This window comes from Pinus tabuliformis, chromosome J (assembly GCF_031772625.1).
Source record: "Pinus tabuliformis cultivar Carrire ecotype Pingquan chromosome J, CPIR1, whole genome shotgun sequence".
In the NCBI taxonomy this organism is placed as follows: Eukaryota; Viridiplantae; Streptophyta; class Pinopsida; order Pinales; family Pinaceae; genus Pinus; species Pinus tabuliformis.
In genome coordinates, this window is record NC_142295.1 from 1,459,519,595 (window position 1) to 1,459,536,379 (window position 16,785).

General features: G+C 37.9%; 1 protein-coding gene across 1 annotated transcript in view; it reads right to left on the reverse strand.

Moving 5' to 3' along the window:
- Window positions 1-16,785, reverse strand: part of RHL1 (root hair initiation protein root hairless 1 (RHL1)) — a 165,020-nt gene that overhangs the window by 34,312 nt on the left and 113,923 nt on the right. The window contains 2 exon segments of the mRNA XM_089382025.1: window positions 12,204-12,257; window positions 12,505-12,542. Coding sequence (XP_089238151.1) covers window positions 12,204-12,257; window positions 12,505-12,542 — 92 coding nt within the window.

Below are 16,785 nucleotides of genomic sequence, written 5' to 3' on the forward strand. Positions count from 1 at the left end.
CAAGACTCTTCATATTCCATCATCCTATCTTGCAACACTTGAAAGCTCTCGAGATCCAGATCTTCTTCATCACCCTTGGAGGACATGACCTTTGGTTCATGAGTTTCTTTTTCGACACAATCCTCAAGGTGTGCATCAACTACTTGATCTTGATGATTTGGAGAAGGATCGGGATACTCTTCCTCAAGCATAAAACCATATTCAATAACTTCCTCCCCTCGAAGGGCGATGTCCAACATTCGGCATACGTCTTCATGAGATTGGAAACTTGACCCTTCATGCAACAAGAAGTGCACGACCAACATTAAAAAAGAATGAATGCTTTTAGGTTCACATGACTCAAGTCAATCGATAGTGGGGGCAATGGATAGGACAAGTAATTCCATTTGGTCACAAGGTTGAATTATATTTTGCTTCGAAAGATACCTCATGAACTTTACAATGTGATTGGCTGTGGAATGTGGATCCTGATCGAATATTGGCTTATTTATCACGCATTCCGATGAGGGATACTGTGGAATCCCTATCATTTTTATGGCAAGAAAATATGTGGTCAACATGTTGTTGGGCCCTTAATAACATGGGAGTCGCCAGGGTGAATGAAGTTGCATTGACAAATGCTTGCTTCACCCTACAAGCATTGACTTTAGAGATCAATGAAGAACTAGGACTTTGTTGTTCCAATGGAGTCACCAAGAATGATATATCAATATGTATGGAGAACAAGACACACGTCTCATTTCCCCGGCAACGGCACCAAAATTTTACCTCTGAAACTAGCAAGGGTCCTAAAGGGGAATCCTAGAAGGACAATTGCTAGGTCAAAGGCAACAATGGAGCAATAGCCCATTGTCACCTTAGTTAAAGCTCCCTACTCTTTATGGACTTTCACCAATGAGAAGAGACCTAGTATAATAAGGATCATGAAGAAGAATAGATCAAAGATAGGATGAGGGGTGATCCTAGAAGCATATTCACAAGAGAGGCTCAAGAGGCAAGATGGAAGGCTCTCAAGGAAGGGCTTAAAGAAAATTTCAAGGTATAGGTTTTAAGTATGTTTCTTTAATCAAGAGATCCCTAGGCCCTAAAATTCTTGTGGAAACTTGGGTTCCAAGTGATCTTTGAAGAATTAACCTTAATAATGTATGGGACCACAGAGGACCAAGTGGACCCGAGGTTAGCTCAAGGGGATAGGATTTAGCAACCAATGATATGTTTGACCTAATTAGAGAGGAGAAAGCGATCAAAGAATGAATTTTCAATTAAAGGCCATGCATGGATCCCAATGAGGCTACTAGCCTAAGGGAAACCAAGGGCAAGAATTGGTCTTCGAGCTAGGGCTTGGGATATCTCAAGATCCCACCATCAGAATCTCATGAAATTTGGAGGGCTTCTTAAGGACAGACCAACGCAGTTGTGGACCAAAAATCGAAGTATTTGGATGCTAGATTGTGAGATAATTGATGCCCTAGGTGACCTATGTGGGCTACGCCTAGAAAAGAGGGGAAGGTGAAAGAAATTAGCTTTAAAGTGATCACCAAAGGAGGACCAGGGTTTTGTCCTTTGGGAGAGATGGAGTCATGGAAGATTTAGGGCTTGGATTGATTTCCACTTGTCAAGGAGGCATAAAAGACAACTTCGTTGGGCATTAGGGCTTAATGGAAGTAGCTTCAAGGTCATTTATACTTCGTTCAACAATATTTGGTGACTTATCAAAACAAGGATGTCTCTAGGAACATTCATTCATTCAAACATGGCCCAATCACGATACAACACTATTTAGAGATTCAATTTCCACAATTTTGTTCCAAGAAAAGCAACAAATTAACCCTAGAATAACGAAAATCCCAGTATCATGAATGTAGCAACATAAAGAATCAAAATAGCATTAAAATGGTACTTACATGTAAGAAGAATATATCCAATCACCAAGGTATGCCAATCATAGAAGCTCCAAGACAAAGAAGAATAACCAAACATCGAAATTCATCCATTCATCTAGAAAGTCTCATCTAAAAAGATAGCGAAAATCTCAGAAGAAAATATGATCCAATCCAAGTGATGATGTAAAATGAAATCACATTACTTGTATTTATACATGTTCGAATCTAAGTTGCACAAAACAGGGAAACGGGTACGAGTTTCCAAAACGGGCATGGGTACGAAACGTGACCCCCCCCCAAATTTTGGAAATGGGGAAACGCATATATATATATATATATATATTAGGACATTTAAGAAATATGTGCAATCATAAAGCATATATGACACATTCTAATTTATTACATTATGCTTAAATTGTCAATGCATAAACTTTAAGTCTCTAAATTTACATCACATTTACTCATGAATGATCACATAATGAAAATAGCAATATCCAAAATCAGCCTTGAGAAATTTTTAATTCTTGTCTCGTGCTTGATTGGGAGTCTCCTCCTACATAGTCGAACGACCTTATTGCTCTTGATTAAATACAAGTTCCATACCCTAGTATCCTACGTGCTCTTGATTATTGGGAGTCTCCCATGCATAGAGGGCTTGGTTCTCTTGATTAAATACAAGTTCCATACCCTAGTACATGACAAAATCCAATGGAAACATTGCAATCCCCCCAATACTGAAATCCTGAAAAACAGATAAGTCTGCTAGATTTTGAGTGAGATCTAAAATTCTACTTTCTCCATATGAAATCCAATAAGGGCGAAACCACGCTCAAACATCCTGAGTCATTTCATGGTAATGTTAAAAATTTAAGTAAAAGGATGAAAATGAAAAATAAAGGAGAATGTCACTTTTACTTTAAGAATTTAACATTACCATGAACTACATATCAACACTAGGGCCATAGGCTTGAACATTAGGCTGCCCCACTCAAAAAAATCCTCTTTTTTAGGCATCTAGAAGATATTTTAGTCACCCAATAAAAAATTAGAAGTGAAAAAATAAAAATAAAAAATATAAGAAAAAGTCAATTTAGAAGAGGAAACTCCGTCGCACGACCTGGAAACGCATTTCCGGCTGTATTGGCCACGTTCCCTCCTCGAGAAACCGGCCAGTACAGCCGGAAACGCGTTTCCAGGTCGTACGATGCGAGTTTCCTCGTTTCCGTTTCGTTTCCAGCCAGAAACGGACCCTTCTCCAACGTTTCCTGCAGCTTAGGTTCGAATGAGTTCGATTTTCCTAATGAGGCCTAATTGAGCCCCTAATATAAAATAATGTACAAGATAACTAACTTTTGGTGACAAGCCCACCAAACTAGCTCAAAATCAAAAGAATAAGTCTCTCAAGGGGTCGAATGATCAATAATGCATGTCGTTGGGCCTTCGAGGAGGCCTAATGAAGTCCATAGGTGCCAAAATGTGAAATAGGACTCCCAAAAGCAGTGGACAAGGGGGTGGACCCTTGTTATCTAGGTAGTAAACCTGTGGTGCTCCCAAGTGGGCATGGGGGCACACAAGTGTCCTCATGGGTCTCCAAACAAATCGAAGATGCATGTAGACCATCTACAAGGGCTCGGATGATGGTATAAGTGATGCCACATCACGATACAAGTCCTAAATCATCTACCAAGTGCATAATGTAACTGTGGGGTCAGCTAGGCATGGCGAACCAAGTGCATCTTCCTCGTCCAATAGGTGAACCATAAGTGATCTCTGAATGACTCTGGGTATCCATGTGATGGTACCTGCTGTTGTGCAGGCCCATGGCTTTCTACAAACACCCTGCATGTGCCAATGTAGCCCTCAAGAGGGTTGGGACCCCGTATAGGGAGACCAATCCCAAAATGGAGACCATCTACAATCCTGCCTAAGATCCAATGCGTCCTCGTACATTCCAGTATATCAAATCATTAAAGCAATCAAGTAAAAGTGTTTACAAATCATGGAAAACAAGTGGGCACTTCATAATGACATGCCCTTCCATTGTGGGCTTTGGCATGTGCAGGTGTCTCCAAGCTCCAAGGAGGGTTAATCAATCATCCTATTAGGTGGTTCCTGCTTCTAAAGGGGGTGATATGTTCATGGTACATCCTTCAAATGGTGGTGGCATGTGATACAATGATAGAATGGAGAAGGGGGTGAAGCGGAACAACCTGGGTAACATGCCATGGCACAAGGGTAGCTAATAAAAGGGAAGCGCACACTTGGGTAAATAATGTGTAGGAGGGAGTAATTGTGGTACATGAGTTACCCTGACCTTGCTTTTTCCACCCTTCTTCGAATGCCTTTTGCCTTTTATGATTTTCTTTGGTTAACCGCCCGAGGCTCAAAGGAATAAGAGCATGATGGGCAAAGTATAGCAATGGATACCCCCTTTTAAGGTGGGGTAGTTCATCGGCCACCAGGGGTTGGGACAATCATGGGTTCCTGAACGATAAAGGAGACTCCTCTAGGGCTTCTAGGAACTAGGGTGATGGCCATGGAAGGGGAAGAGCTCATGTAACAGCTTTTGCCTACGTGCTAAATGTGTTTGATCCGGCCATATTTTGCATTTTGTGGTACAATTTCTTGTTGAATGTGGCCAACTATTCTTTTTCTTTTCTTCTTAACTGCATCAACCTCTGGGCCATCGTTCCAGGCCTGACCCAAGATGTGGGCAAGAGGGTGGTTGATCCTCTATGGACCCAATAGAGGAATATGGACCCAGGTGGGAGAAGTGAAGAAAGGGGTTATAATGAGTGTAAGGGGAGTGATATACGTGAGTCGAGGAGCAGGACCACACATCCAAAATCAAGGTTTCCCATGTAATACCATCCTAGAAGCCTGAAGGCCAGTAAAAGAAATCCCACGGGTCTAGGGTTCAAGGTTAACATCCCAAAAGATACCTAAGGGGTAAAAGCACAAACCTGGTCCACTCTTTCCGCCGAATCCCCCCATTAGTCCATGCCCAAAAGTTTCCATGATAAGTAAACTAAAATACTCAATTACCAAACGATAAGGTATACGTTTAGGTTTGGGAGGCCCACCTTCAAAAATATGATCATGATAGATGGGCGAGAGACCACATGGTTGGCTCATGGCGGAGAAATGGCTCAACGAGCTAGTTGGTGACTGCAAGTGGTTGTTGGCTGTTGGTTGAGGACCATCGTGGAGAAAAATTTTCTCCTAGGGATATCACCCACAAAACAGTGGGTAACAAATATCACATAATAACAATACGATCACATACTCCACTGACATATGACCACACACATTTGAATGTATCAAATCCAACACGTCAAGAGCATCAAACCCTCGATGTACCTAATTGTTGGTGGCATTGAATATTGAACTCTTCTGTCATGACCCTAGTAAAAAATACCCATCATTCAAACAAAAACTTGATTTGACATTTTAAGCTTTTTCTATCTTATTTTAATGCTTAGAGGGTGATATTGATGATGAAAATCCCAATATAGGTAATGGTTTTCATGATATGTAGGTACTTATTGTAGCATCATTCTTTTTGGATTATAGAAGCCATCTAGAACCTCTTTGTTGATGTATCTTTATTTCAAAGATGGATTGCACTAAGTGCTATTTTGGTTATATGCACCCTTACGTGCTATATACATAAGAATTTTTGCATGTGTGTATAATGGTTTGGATTCATATGGATGCACATGAATATTTATATATTTTTTTCAAAACTTGAATAATTTGTATTTTTTAGTTGAGCAATTTGTTGGTCTGGTTTTTTTCCAATTCTCTGTTTTGGGGTCTGGTTCTAATAACATTGGTTCATTATCCGTTGTTCATTTTCAGTTTAAACTTTTGAGTCTTGACTTTACACCTTAAACTTTTGAGTCTTTGACTCATCACTCTTTACAATTTGAGTTTGAGTAATTTTGATTTACTATTCGGGTCTTTAGACATTAGTATCTACTAATTTGCTTATTATTAATCAAATTCTAAAATAATGAATGGTGAATTTAAGTCAATGTATATAATATTTTACAATTTGTACTTCATTGAATCATTGATGATGTATGATTCAATGTATTTCATTATTGAATTTGAATATGAATCATCTTTACTATTTTTGAGTTTGAGTAATTTCCATTTACTATTCTGATCTTTAGACATTAGTATCTACTAATTTGCTTATTATTAATCAAATTCTAAAATAATGAATGGTGAATTTAAATCAATGTATATAATATTTTACAATTTGTATTTCATTGAATCATTGATGATGTATGAATCAATGTATTTCATTATTGAATTTGAATATGAATCATGTTTACACATGCACACTCACACACATACACATCGATGTCCCCCCATCCCCCCTAAATTTCCCTAAAATTTGGTGGTGCTCCCACACATCCGAAACTTGGTGGAACAATGATTACATATATTGCCCATTATCTTTGTCTCTATTGATAATTTGATATTATTATGCTATGATTTTGAACAAATTAAAAAAGAGTCATTAATATCAGAATGTTGATGTTTGTAGCTCGAGCAGGTACTCCTACACAAGCATAAATGTCTAGGCATGCAGAAGTCACCCAAGATCTCCTTAGACACTTACTAGTGTGAGCAATTGCATTTGTAACTTAGACTAAGCTTTAAATTAGGAGAAGCACATAATTATTATGTTGGCTAATTGAGCTAAAGAAACATTAGGATCTTGCAAAATAATATTCAAAAATATCCAACCACCACTTTGCCCTAAAAGGAGATAACTGTCACAACTCTACAATGTTGATTTTTGAAGCATCATGAGGTATTCCCGTCAACTTGGAAAAATTCAAAAATAAAAAATTATTTTTTGGAGCATCAAGTCGGCCCAACCAAATGAAACGGTGTATCCCTTGGGTAATTTCATCCCCATTCGACTAGTATATTTAGATGATATGACATTTCATTTTCAACCTAAGTTGCACAATATGGGGAAATGGGTACGAGTTTCTGCAATGTGATGTCCTCAACGGATTGACAACCAATGGACTTAGTAGCCTATTTGTCCCCATAGGCTATAGTCCTTAAAAAAAGGGGATAAAACCCCAAAACCCCCATTGTGGGCGAGTTTTGGGTAAGTTGGGCAAAAAGCCCAAATTTGGGGGTTTTGAGTAAGACACACTCAACCACTTAAGAGAATGAAACCCCTCAAGGAAGTCTATAAATAAAGGAGACTTGGATTCATTTTGGAGCATCAAGTGTGGATCATTTCTTTACATTTTGAGCATTAGCTCTAAGGGTTTTAAGACCCCATTCTTTCTTGTCAATTTCAGTGGTGAAAGATTCCACCCTAGTTGACATCTCTTCTATCTTCTCTCTATTTGGTACAAAGATTCTATCTGGGCAGCGAACTTTTGTGGTGACATTTTTTGTTTGGGCAGTGATCTATGTTTTGGCAACCAATGTTGTGGTAATAATCTCTATTGAGCAACGATCTCTGTGGAGGCAACAACACTGGTAATACTCTCTGGCAGCAAGGTCCCTAATTTTGTATAACATCAGATTGGTGGGATTCAGTTACTATCTAGCACAGAAGCATTGTCTAAGGTAGCGAGGAAGGCAATGTCTTTGAGAGCGTCAATAACTTAATCGCGCGGGTTTTTGTGCTTATCTGTCGTACCCAGTTCTTGAAAGCACGTCATAGTGGAATTTTGAAGGACACTTGGTCAATCTGAACCCTAGTTCCATGCAACAACATCTACCCGAAGTGACCAACAAAGGTAGGGATCAAGTTCGCAATATGGGTTTGCAGTGTTGAAGGTTATGGTTGACAGCCACTGTTCAGAAGGTTTCAAGACAGCTCAACAATTTGAAGCATGGGCAGACTTAAACAAGCTAGACCTTGTCTCTACAGTCTCAATTTTTACCTCACAGGTCGAAGCTCCAGACGTGACGAGTCTAGGGCTTGAAAATTACCAGTACCTGCTCCAATTAATTCCTGTATACTCTACGATATGGCATTTGAGCTTCATGGAAATTATAAAGGTTCCATTGTTTGTTCAAGTCAAAGATTCATCAACTTGAACTAATGCTTTCAAAATGCATTTCGCAAGCTTTGGTTTTACATGGTATTCTCATGTCAAGCCATAATAATTTGTGAGGTTAAAATTGGTACTAGCTTACCTAACTTAAGGAAATTATAAAGGCACTCGTTATCCACCAAAATGTGTAACCCCATAGCAGGAAAACTTTCTTGTACATTTGACAGTCAGTCGTATAGCCAGCCAGCCTATAGACCCTGACAATTGTTATTCGATGATGATATGCCATGTGGCTCCACCATTTGTATCATCCACATAGCTCTCGCCATCCGGCATTAGCACTTAGATGAAGGTAGGTTGCTATTCAAAAGGTACTTTGATCATCTTGCAATCGAGTGCTTGTTTGTTTTGGGCATTTAGTATGGATTAAGGGGTGATCTAGAAGATTGATCGTTCCTTACTGTAAATTTGTTCTCTCACCTTATCAGGGGGTAATCTTTAGCCCTAGTCCAGTGAGACCTCCCTTGAGACCTTAGGGTTATACGAGGAGCACTACCTTGAAAACCTGAATTGAGATAGCGTGTTCATTATCCCTTACATCATACTTAACATTTTCCATGTTACATTACAAGCCCTATATACCACCTCCATTCTTCGTGTCTAACTTCTCGTTGGTTCATTGGAATTTGGCACCCTCATGTCCACACTCCTTGAGTTGGGCCGAAAAATATTGCCCTGGAGGTGGATGTAGGTAAAAGAGTGAAAAAGCATATCATGGCCATAACAAAAGAAAAAGAAGAAAATCAAAATGCAAAAGATGGTCGGGACATAAGTTAGCACACGGGAAAAAGCCTAGCATGAGCTCTACCCTCCTCATTAACCATCACTCAGTTCTTGAGCACATGATGCTCCTTTACATCAAAAGGAACATTTGCATGTCCCAACCTTGATGAGCAATGAACCGTCTCACCTTAAGGGGTAATATAAAATGCTACACCATAAAAAGAAAGCTCTAACCCTTGAGCAATGCACCATAATACAAAACATTATCAAGAAAAAATAAAAGACCCACTATAGGGGTCGAAAAAGCAAGCCAAGCAGGGTAACTCATGCCTCCACGATTGCTCTCTCCTTTACATTCATACACTTAAGATGTGGACTCCCCACCAGCTAATCCCCTTGACCATGGCACTTGGCCATGGAGCCTTTTCCCCACCACTGCCATGCATTTACACTAACACCTATTGATTGAGGGATTGACCTCGGAAATCCTACTTCCCCTTGACAGTTGGAAGCACCTAATAGAGTTGACCATTAGCCATCTATATCAAGGTAGAGAACACCGTACGGGACTTGGTCTAGTCAGATATCAAAAGGTGATCCAAGTTTGAAGTATTATTATGCCCTTAACATCCATGTTTCGTCCACTTAGATGCTCATTTGATCTTAGTCTCTAATGGATGGTTGCTTTCACTTGAGTTCAAGTTGGTTTTGTCAGGTGGTCCACAGTAGCCCAAGCCTTGAGTGCACCCACTCCACAGGTACCCACGCCTTTTCAGAGAGAGAGAGATGACTTAGCAAATGCAATGTTGAGACTCAAGAGCATTAGGCCTCATAATGACTTGAGCAGATGTTCCATGTCCCAAAGCACCCTCGGGAACTAAGATGTTGCTCTACTTTGACCAAGCATAAAGGATTCTTGATGATGGCACTACTAAACCCAACATGCCCCAAAGCAGGCCTTGACACTACTGGGCATGACATCAACATTTAATAGGCTACAGCTCACACATGAGGCCATTTGTGGCTTGTTTTAGCATTGAGCTAGTGGGTTGGCATGTAACACAAGGTCTATTTCATGTCAAACTTGTTTTAGGGGCTTCATTAGTTAAAATTCATTGAGGTAGACCTCATATAAATAAAGGTCACCTCAATTTTATTTCTAACCATTACTTGTGGAGAATTCGACCTCCTAAGAGGATTTCAACCTAGCTTTAAATGTCGTATATTCTTGTGGAAATGTGATATATTGTGGAGATTTTGCTTTTGGAGACTAGCTCGTGTTGTGGAGACATCATTTTGGGATAATAAAGAACTTGTTCATGCATTTCTTGTAAGTACTCTTATTGTTGATTATCTTTGAATGGTTATTGCATGGAATGGTTGTTGTTAGGGTTTCTATGTGCTAGTTTTATTGAATATCTTTCTATGAAATCTTGGCAAAGTATTGCATGTATTAACCTAAAGAATGTATAGCAATCCCTTGAATGAATCTTCATGTTAAGCTCTCTTCATGACTTTATCCCCTCATAAAGTGATAGCTAAGGTTTTGAAAACTAGGGTTTTTCTTGCCCTTACTCCATACTAGGGTTTGATATTTCTATTAGTAGGTCTCCCTTAGACTCAATCACCCAAGGATCAAGCTCTAGCCATCCACATAAGTGATCACACCATACAAAAACATTTTTCAACCTCTTTCTCTCTCTCCCTTACATTTCGACATTTCAAGGCAATCCGTTAGGCTAGGGCTAGGGACAAATTCAACTAAGAGTGCATTGGCCTGTAGGAGGGTTATACACGTGGTTTGAACCTCATTGCATCACAATCTACCTTTCCCACGGTAAATTCTTCCTTTTTAGGGCAAACGTCACAAGCCCTAGGTAATTTTTCCCTAGGTAATTTTTCCCCAAGATAAACCCCAACCTAACCCTAGGCTTCAACTTAGGGCTTCTTGAAGGCTTGTTTCTCCAATTGTTGATCATATCTATCTTTAACAAGCCTTTTCTTGGCCTTATGCACCTTGGTAAGCCTTTGTCCTTTCCTATTCATTAAACCCTAGGTCATAAGTGCCCTAGATAGGCCTCCTGGAATGCACATTTTGCCTTGTCTTTGTTGGGTTGAGCCTTGTCCTTAAGTTGTGTGTCATTCTTGAGCCTATCCTTTGTCACCTCCAAGCCATAGACTTTGAATACCTATTAGGTGACCAATATAGGGAAGCCTCCCATGTGGTGAAAGTCCACTAAAGAGCAGGAGGTAGCGCGGTGTGGTGACAGTGGACCTCCACCTTATAGTGATGTCCCTTGGTCTGGCTCTTGTCTTGTGAGAGAGCTCACAAGACCTGCTAGATTTTGAGGCAACAGTTTCGTTGTTTGTACAAGTCAGATGTAAGATTATGGGCCATGTTTATATATTCTAAGTACAAACTACATCATTACAAGTAAAACTGGCCAGTTGAACTGGATTTAGAGGTTCCTAGTCAAAACTGGCCTCCCAAACTAGAATTGACCAGTTTTTGTCTGAAACAATCAGAACCAGCAAATTCAATGCAAGACCAGTCATAACCAACCAGTTTGACTGGTTTTTTACCAGTGTTCCTTTCCCTAAAAATCCAAAAATTAAATTAAAAACACTACAATGGTACAACCTAACTTTGATATATTTAACGATGCCCCCCTTCTATCATGAACAAACTTTGGGACTTGCAGCCATTTCCACTGCCACATGATATGGACATTGGTGTTGGAACTTCGAGGACATCAAATCAAGATGCTGAACATACCCATGCAGAGAATCAAGAGGGTCTAGATTCAGATAATTATGAAGTTCTGACTTGATTCTAGATTATATGATTATTTCTGGACTCGGCGGGCCATTAAGAGCCTCAGTGTTAATGTATTTGGTTCAAATGTGTATCGTTTTTGGTGCCATTTTCCTATATTCACCCTTACAATGCTATATAAGTGGAAAATTTTACATATTTGGTACATGAAAATATATCCTGTTAATCAAAATTTGAATATTTTATGTATTTTTTGGTCAACCAGTTTTTGCCCTTTTTTTAACCAGTTGTGCTTCAGTTCCAGATTTATAGGTCGATCAAGCCTATCACTTTAAATTAAACATTCACTGCTGCTGTAGTAATAGAATTTACTCACCTTCTCTACTCTACTTTTTGTATTCTTTTATGATCATATCAAATTTAGATATATTTCTCGCAGGTGATGCATCAAGCACTACCTCATTGATTATACTTTACATGCTCACTTTCTTTTGGTCCCACTGACTGTTATTAGTCTAAAGACTTCAATTAAGGATTTATTTCATTTCTTTAAGAGAACTGACGTATTAGGAAATCTTGACATTTTTCTTTGAAAATTGACTATAATTTTTCTTGATATTTCATCTGAAAAAGGCATTATTTTCAAGCATAAATCATAGTTCTCCACTTTAGCAAATTGGAAATACCAATGATAGAATAACAGAAATCAACATTTACCTCTGGTTCACTCGAGGTTTTCTCTTCATCAGAACTATCCAGCTTTATTGGAGACTGCATTATGCATTAATGAGCAGAAAGCAATTGTCAAAATGCATAGTTCACCTTTCTATATCACTGACTCTTCCATAATATTATTAAGCAAATACTAGAAATAATCATATCTAATAGACCATGGAGGAATGAATACTTCTTCTTGATACAACTCCCTGACATACAAAAACCAAACTCCTAGAGTTTGTCAATCTATCATGTACACTGTGTGCACTGTAAACAGAAAACATCTGGAGATAGCACAGACCTTAATTTGTTTTCCTTTACTTGTACTTTCTCCTCTTCCTACATACACATGAACCAACAAAAGATTAAAACAGAAAAGCAGTTAGTCAATGGTTTTGTTTCAGGACAGGCAAAAGAATTGCTCAGCGCAAAATTTATCACATTGCTCTAGAGTCTAGATAAAGATAACTGGAATGACTGAAACACTAAGGAACCTAAGAAATAGTAACAGGTTATTTTCTAAGGATTTAAATATTATGCAATGTAGGTAAGTATTCAATAAAAACATGTAATTTACTATTAAAACTGGTGATATTTTTTGGCAAATATTATAAAAACAATTTAATTAAAATGGTAATTTTTAAATATTATCAATTTATCGTATATATATATATAAAACAGGCAAATTTTTAACCAAATGGGAGAATATTTTTTTTTGAATAATGTCCAAAAAACAGCCAATCAGCAAAATTTTGCCCCTAAGAAATTCCCTGAACAATAAATTGGAAGCAGAAATTTTCTTGACTTGGGAATAATGCACCCTTTACATCATAGATGCTTTAAGTTCTACAAGTTCAATATTATTGACTTCAAATTCAGAATTAAGGTTGAGGTAAAAAATAAGCAATTATTGTAGTGAGGAAACAGATGAAATTAAGCTTTTGCTGACACGTAAGGCAAATTGAGTATTGTTGACCACACTTTGTCAACAGTCCAAGGTAGCAGAATGCGAAGACATAAAGAAAATTTTTCAAAAGTTCAAAGTCATCAGCCAGCACATTTTATCATTGTAAACCCAATTTCTGCAAGTTATATTGTAAATGATATTACCGTTTATTTATATAACAACACCTAGGTAAGTGGATTTCATCCTATGAAATTTTTTAACCTCCCCGAATTATGTGTATTTTTAAACACGAATAATCGAAACCCAAAAGCTAGGGTGGAATCTCTTGACAAGGTTTTAGGTGAGTCCTAGTGTTATATCAATGTTTGTAAAAGTGTATTTGGGAAAAATTTAAGCACATTTGGCTAAATTATTTTGTTACAAACCACTTGATCTATACTAAAATCTATTGTAATTGGGTAATGTCATAAGGGTCTATGTGCAAAAGTGTGTTCCCCCTTTGAGGGTTGAATTAATTGTAATATCCTAATGTAAAAAATATTTTAATGCATGGTCCCTCATACTTAGACACCATGGCTAAAATATTTGAAGGTGAAAAAAAATATCAATCCCCTCTAGTGTCAATTAATTAATTTTTTTGACTAAAGTAAATAAAAATCTTAAGCCAAAAAATTAATTAATTTTGAGTCAAAAAAATAATTGTAGAGAAATTAATTTCTCTCCAAGTGGAAAATAATCAAAAATTTGTAGGTCAAAGAAAAGTCAATTTCTAGAACTCCCCCACCAAGGAAAAAATGGATATTTTAAAAAATTTGAGCCCTTCCTTGGTGGTTAAGTCAAAGTCAAATTTTTGAGGAAATTAATCAAAAATATTAATTTCTGGATTAAAATAAAAGTGAGTTTTAAGAAAAAATTGATTTTTTCCTCAAAATTAAAAATTCAATGGTGGAGATTAAAAGATTATCAAGCTATTTTCAACGGTCAAGATTATATTGACAAGGATCACGCCAACTAGCCGTTATTTTCCACTTGGAAGGGTTTTTTTATATAAAGAAGCTATTGAGCTTCTATTTTCAATCTTTGAATGATATAAATTCTTAACACTGGTATTGAGTTGTTGCTCTGCTGAGAACATTTTGTATCATAATAGAAAGACTTTGGAGTTCAATTCATGGTGTTTTTCTTCCTGTAATGTGTTAGTTATGTGTGATCCTATTTTGAGCTAAATATTGATTAATAATTGTTATTTCATTTGCCGGTGATAAGAACATTTTATTGATATATTCTATCTTAGATGATTTGATTCACTATATGATCTAACATTTTCTTGAGAATATAATAGAGATTTACAAGTACGCTAGCCCTTGGGCTCCAAGTTCACATATTGCGGGGATTCGGAAAAGGTTGACTATGTTTGGGCTTTGAGATTTCTTTATGGTATTTGATTTTGTAGATATCTTTGGGGCTTGGGCATTTTTTTTATTTATTTGTGCAGGTGGATTTCAAGCTGATCAAAAAAATTTTGTTGGGGCTTTGGAGCAGATCTAGGCCTAGGAAGGCAAGATCTAACCTCCATTCATCCTCCAAGCCTAGTGTCCAACAATTTGGCAATGAGTTTTTGGCATTTTGGTATTTTTGTAGGTTTCTAGAAATTTTTGAAGCCCTTGTCCTAGTCGTCCAGCCTTTTTGGCCTAGTCGTGAGGCCTGGTGGCCTCTTGGAGCCCTCGGCCTCCTTTTATATAAAGAAGTTATTGAACTTCTATTTTCAATCTTTGAATGACGTAAATTCTTAACACTGGTATTGAGTTGTTGCTCTGCTGAGAACATTTTCTATCATAATAGAAAGACTTTGGAGTTTAGTTCATGGTGTTTTTCTTCCTACAGTATGTGTTAGTTATGTGTGATCCTATTTTGAGCTAAATATTGATTGATAATTGTTATTTCATTTGCCGGTGATAAGAACATTTTATTGATATATTCTATCTTAGATGATTTGATTCACTATATGATCTAACAATTTTCTTCAAAATATAATAGAGATTTACAAGTATGCTAGCCCTTGGGCTCCAAGTTCACATATTGTGGGGATTCGGGAAAGGTTGACTATGTTTGGGCTTTGAGATTTCTTTATGGTATTAGATTTTGTGGGAGGGTTTCAGCCAATATTTATTATTTATCAAAAAATTATTCTCCAAAAAGTTTAAATTTTGCAAATATTGTATATTTGTAAATTATTTCTAACCTATTTGTTTTGCAGCAATTGGGGTTTTATTATTTTTTGGGGTTTTATTTTTTGTAGATATCTTTGGGGTTTGGGCATTTTTTTTATTTATTTGTGCAGGTGTATTTCAAGCTGATAAAAAGATTTTTGTTGGGGCTTTGGAGCAGATCTAGGCCTAGGAAGGCAAGATCTAACCTCCATTCATCCTCCAAGCCCAGTGTCCAGCAATTTGGCAATGAGTTTTTGGCATTTTGGTATTTTTGTAGGTTTCTAGAAATTTTTTAGCCCTTGGCCTAGTCGTCCAGCCTTTTTGGCCTAGTCGTGAGGTGTGGTGGCCTCTTGGAGCCCTCGGCCTCCTTTTCTCTCTTGGTCGCAACCCTTTTATAGCTAGTTGAGGCCTCTTAAGGCCCTCGAACCCCCTCTAAAGGAGTCGTCCACCCTTTTTAGGGCCTCAGCCCCTTTCTCCTCCCTTGTTGTGGCCTCTAGGAGGCCATCCTCCCTCTCAGCCTCCCTCTAGGCCCTTGCCGCAACCCCTAAGGGGCTCTAACCTTGGTCTCCAGCCCTTCTAGGGCTTGATCTTCCCCTGTGTCATCCTCTAAGGGCTTGACATCAACCTTAAAGGGATTGTTTTCCCTTGTTGTGGCCTCACTTCCACTTTTCTCTTGGCCTCTGCCCTTATTTTGCCCTTCTAGCCCCTCATTTGTCATTTCTAGCCCTAGTCTTGGGGTTTTCTAGCCTTCTAGCCCTTGCCCTAGCCTTGTATTCAGTCATCTATGATTTTTGCATTATTTTTGTAGGTTAACACTGTGGTTTTGCCACAATATTAGAGCTAATTTGGTGATTGCAGGTACCCAAGCCCATTGGAGGTCCAACTAGGCCTCTAGGCCTCTTGGTTTACCTCTCTTCCCTTCATCATTTTCTCTGTTTTGCTACAGCCATTTATGCAATCATATAAACAAAACAAAAATCATCAAAATTGACCAAGAATCATCTAATAATCACTCAACTTGATTAGCTAATCATTAGAGCTATTGTGGCATTAATAATTTGGCACCTTATTGGACTGAATCACTAATTTTCTGAATTATTTCAAGTCTGATATATGTTTTTCTCAGGTCTGATCTACGCATAAAAAGTTTGATCCATAGTTTTCAAGCAGTCCTATAATCAAGTGAATATCATTGGAAGTTGAAAGCATAGATTTTCTAGCTTATCTATAGCATCTAGCATCATTTCCTGAATACTGATATAAAATGGCAGACCTCTGAAAACAAAGTTGCAGCAGTGATAAATTGCATATAAGTCTCTAAAATTGGTTAATCAATTTTTATAATTCATAATCATTCGTGTTTGAAGTGATTTGGGCTGAATTTTGGTCATTGGCATCTAGTTTTGCCCTTTCATTCACACATAAGTGCTCTAATCAAGTTGATAAGTGTTTAATTGGCTCTCTA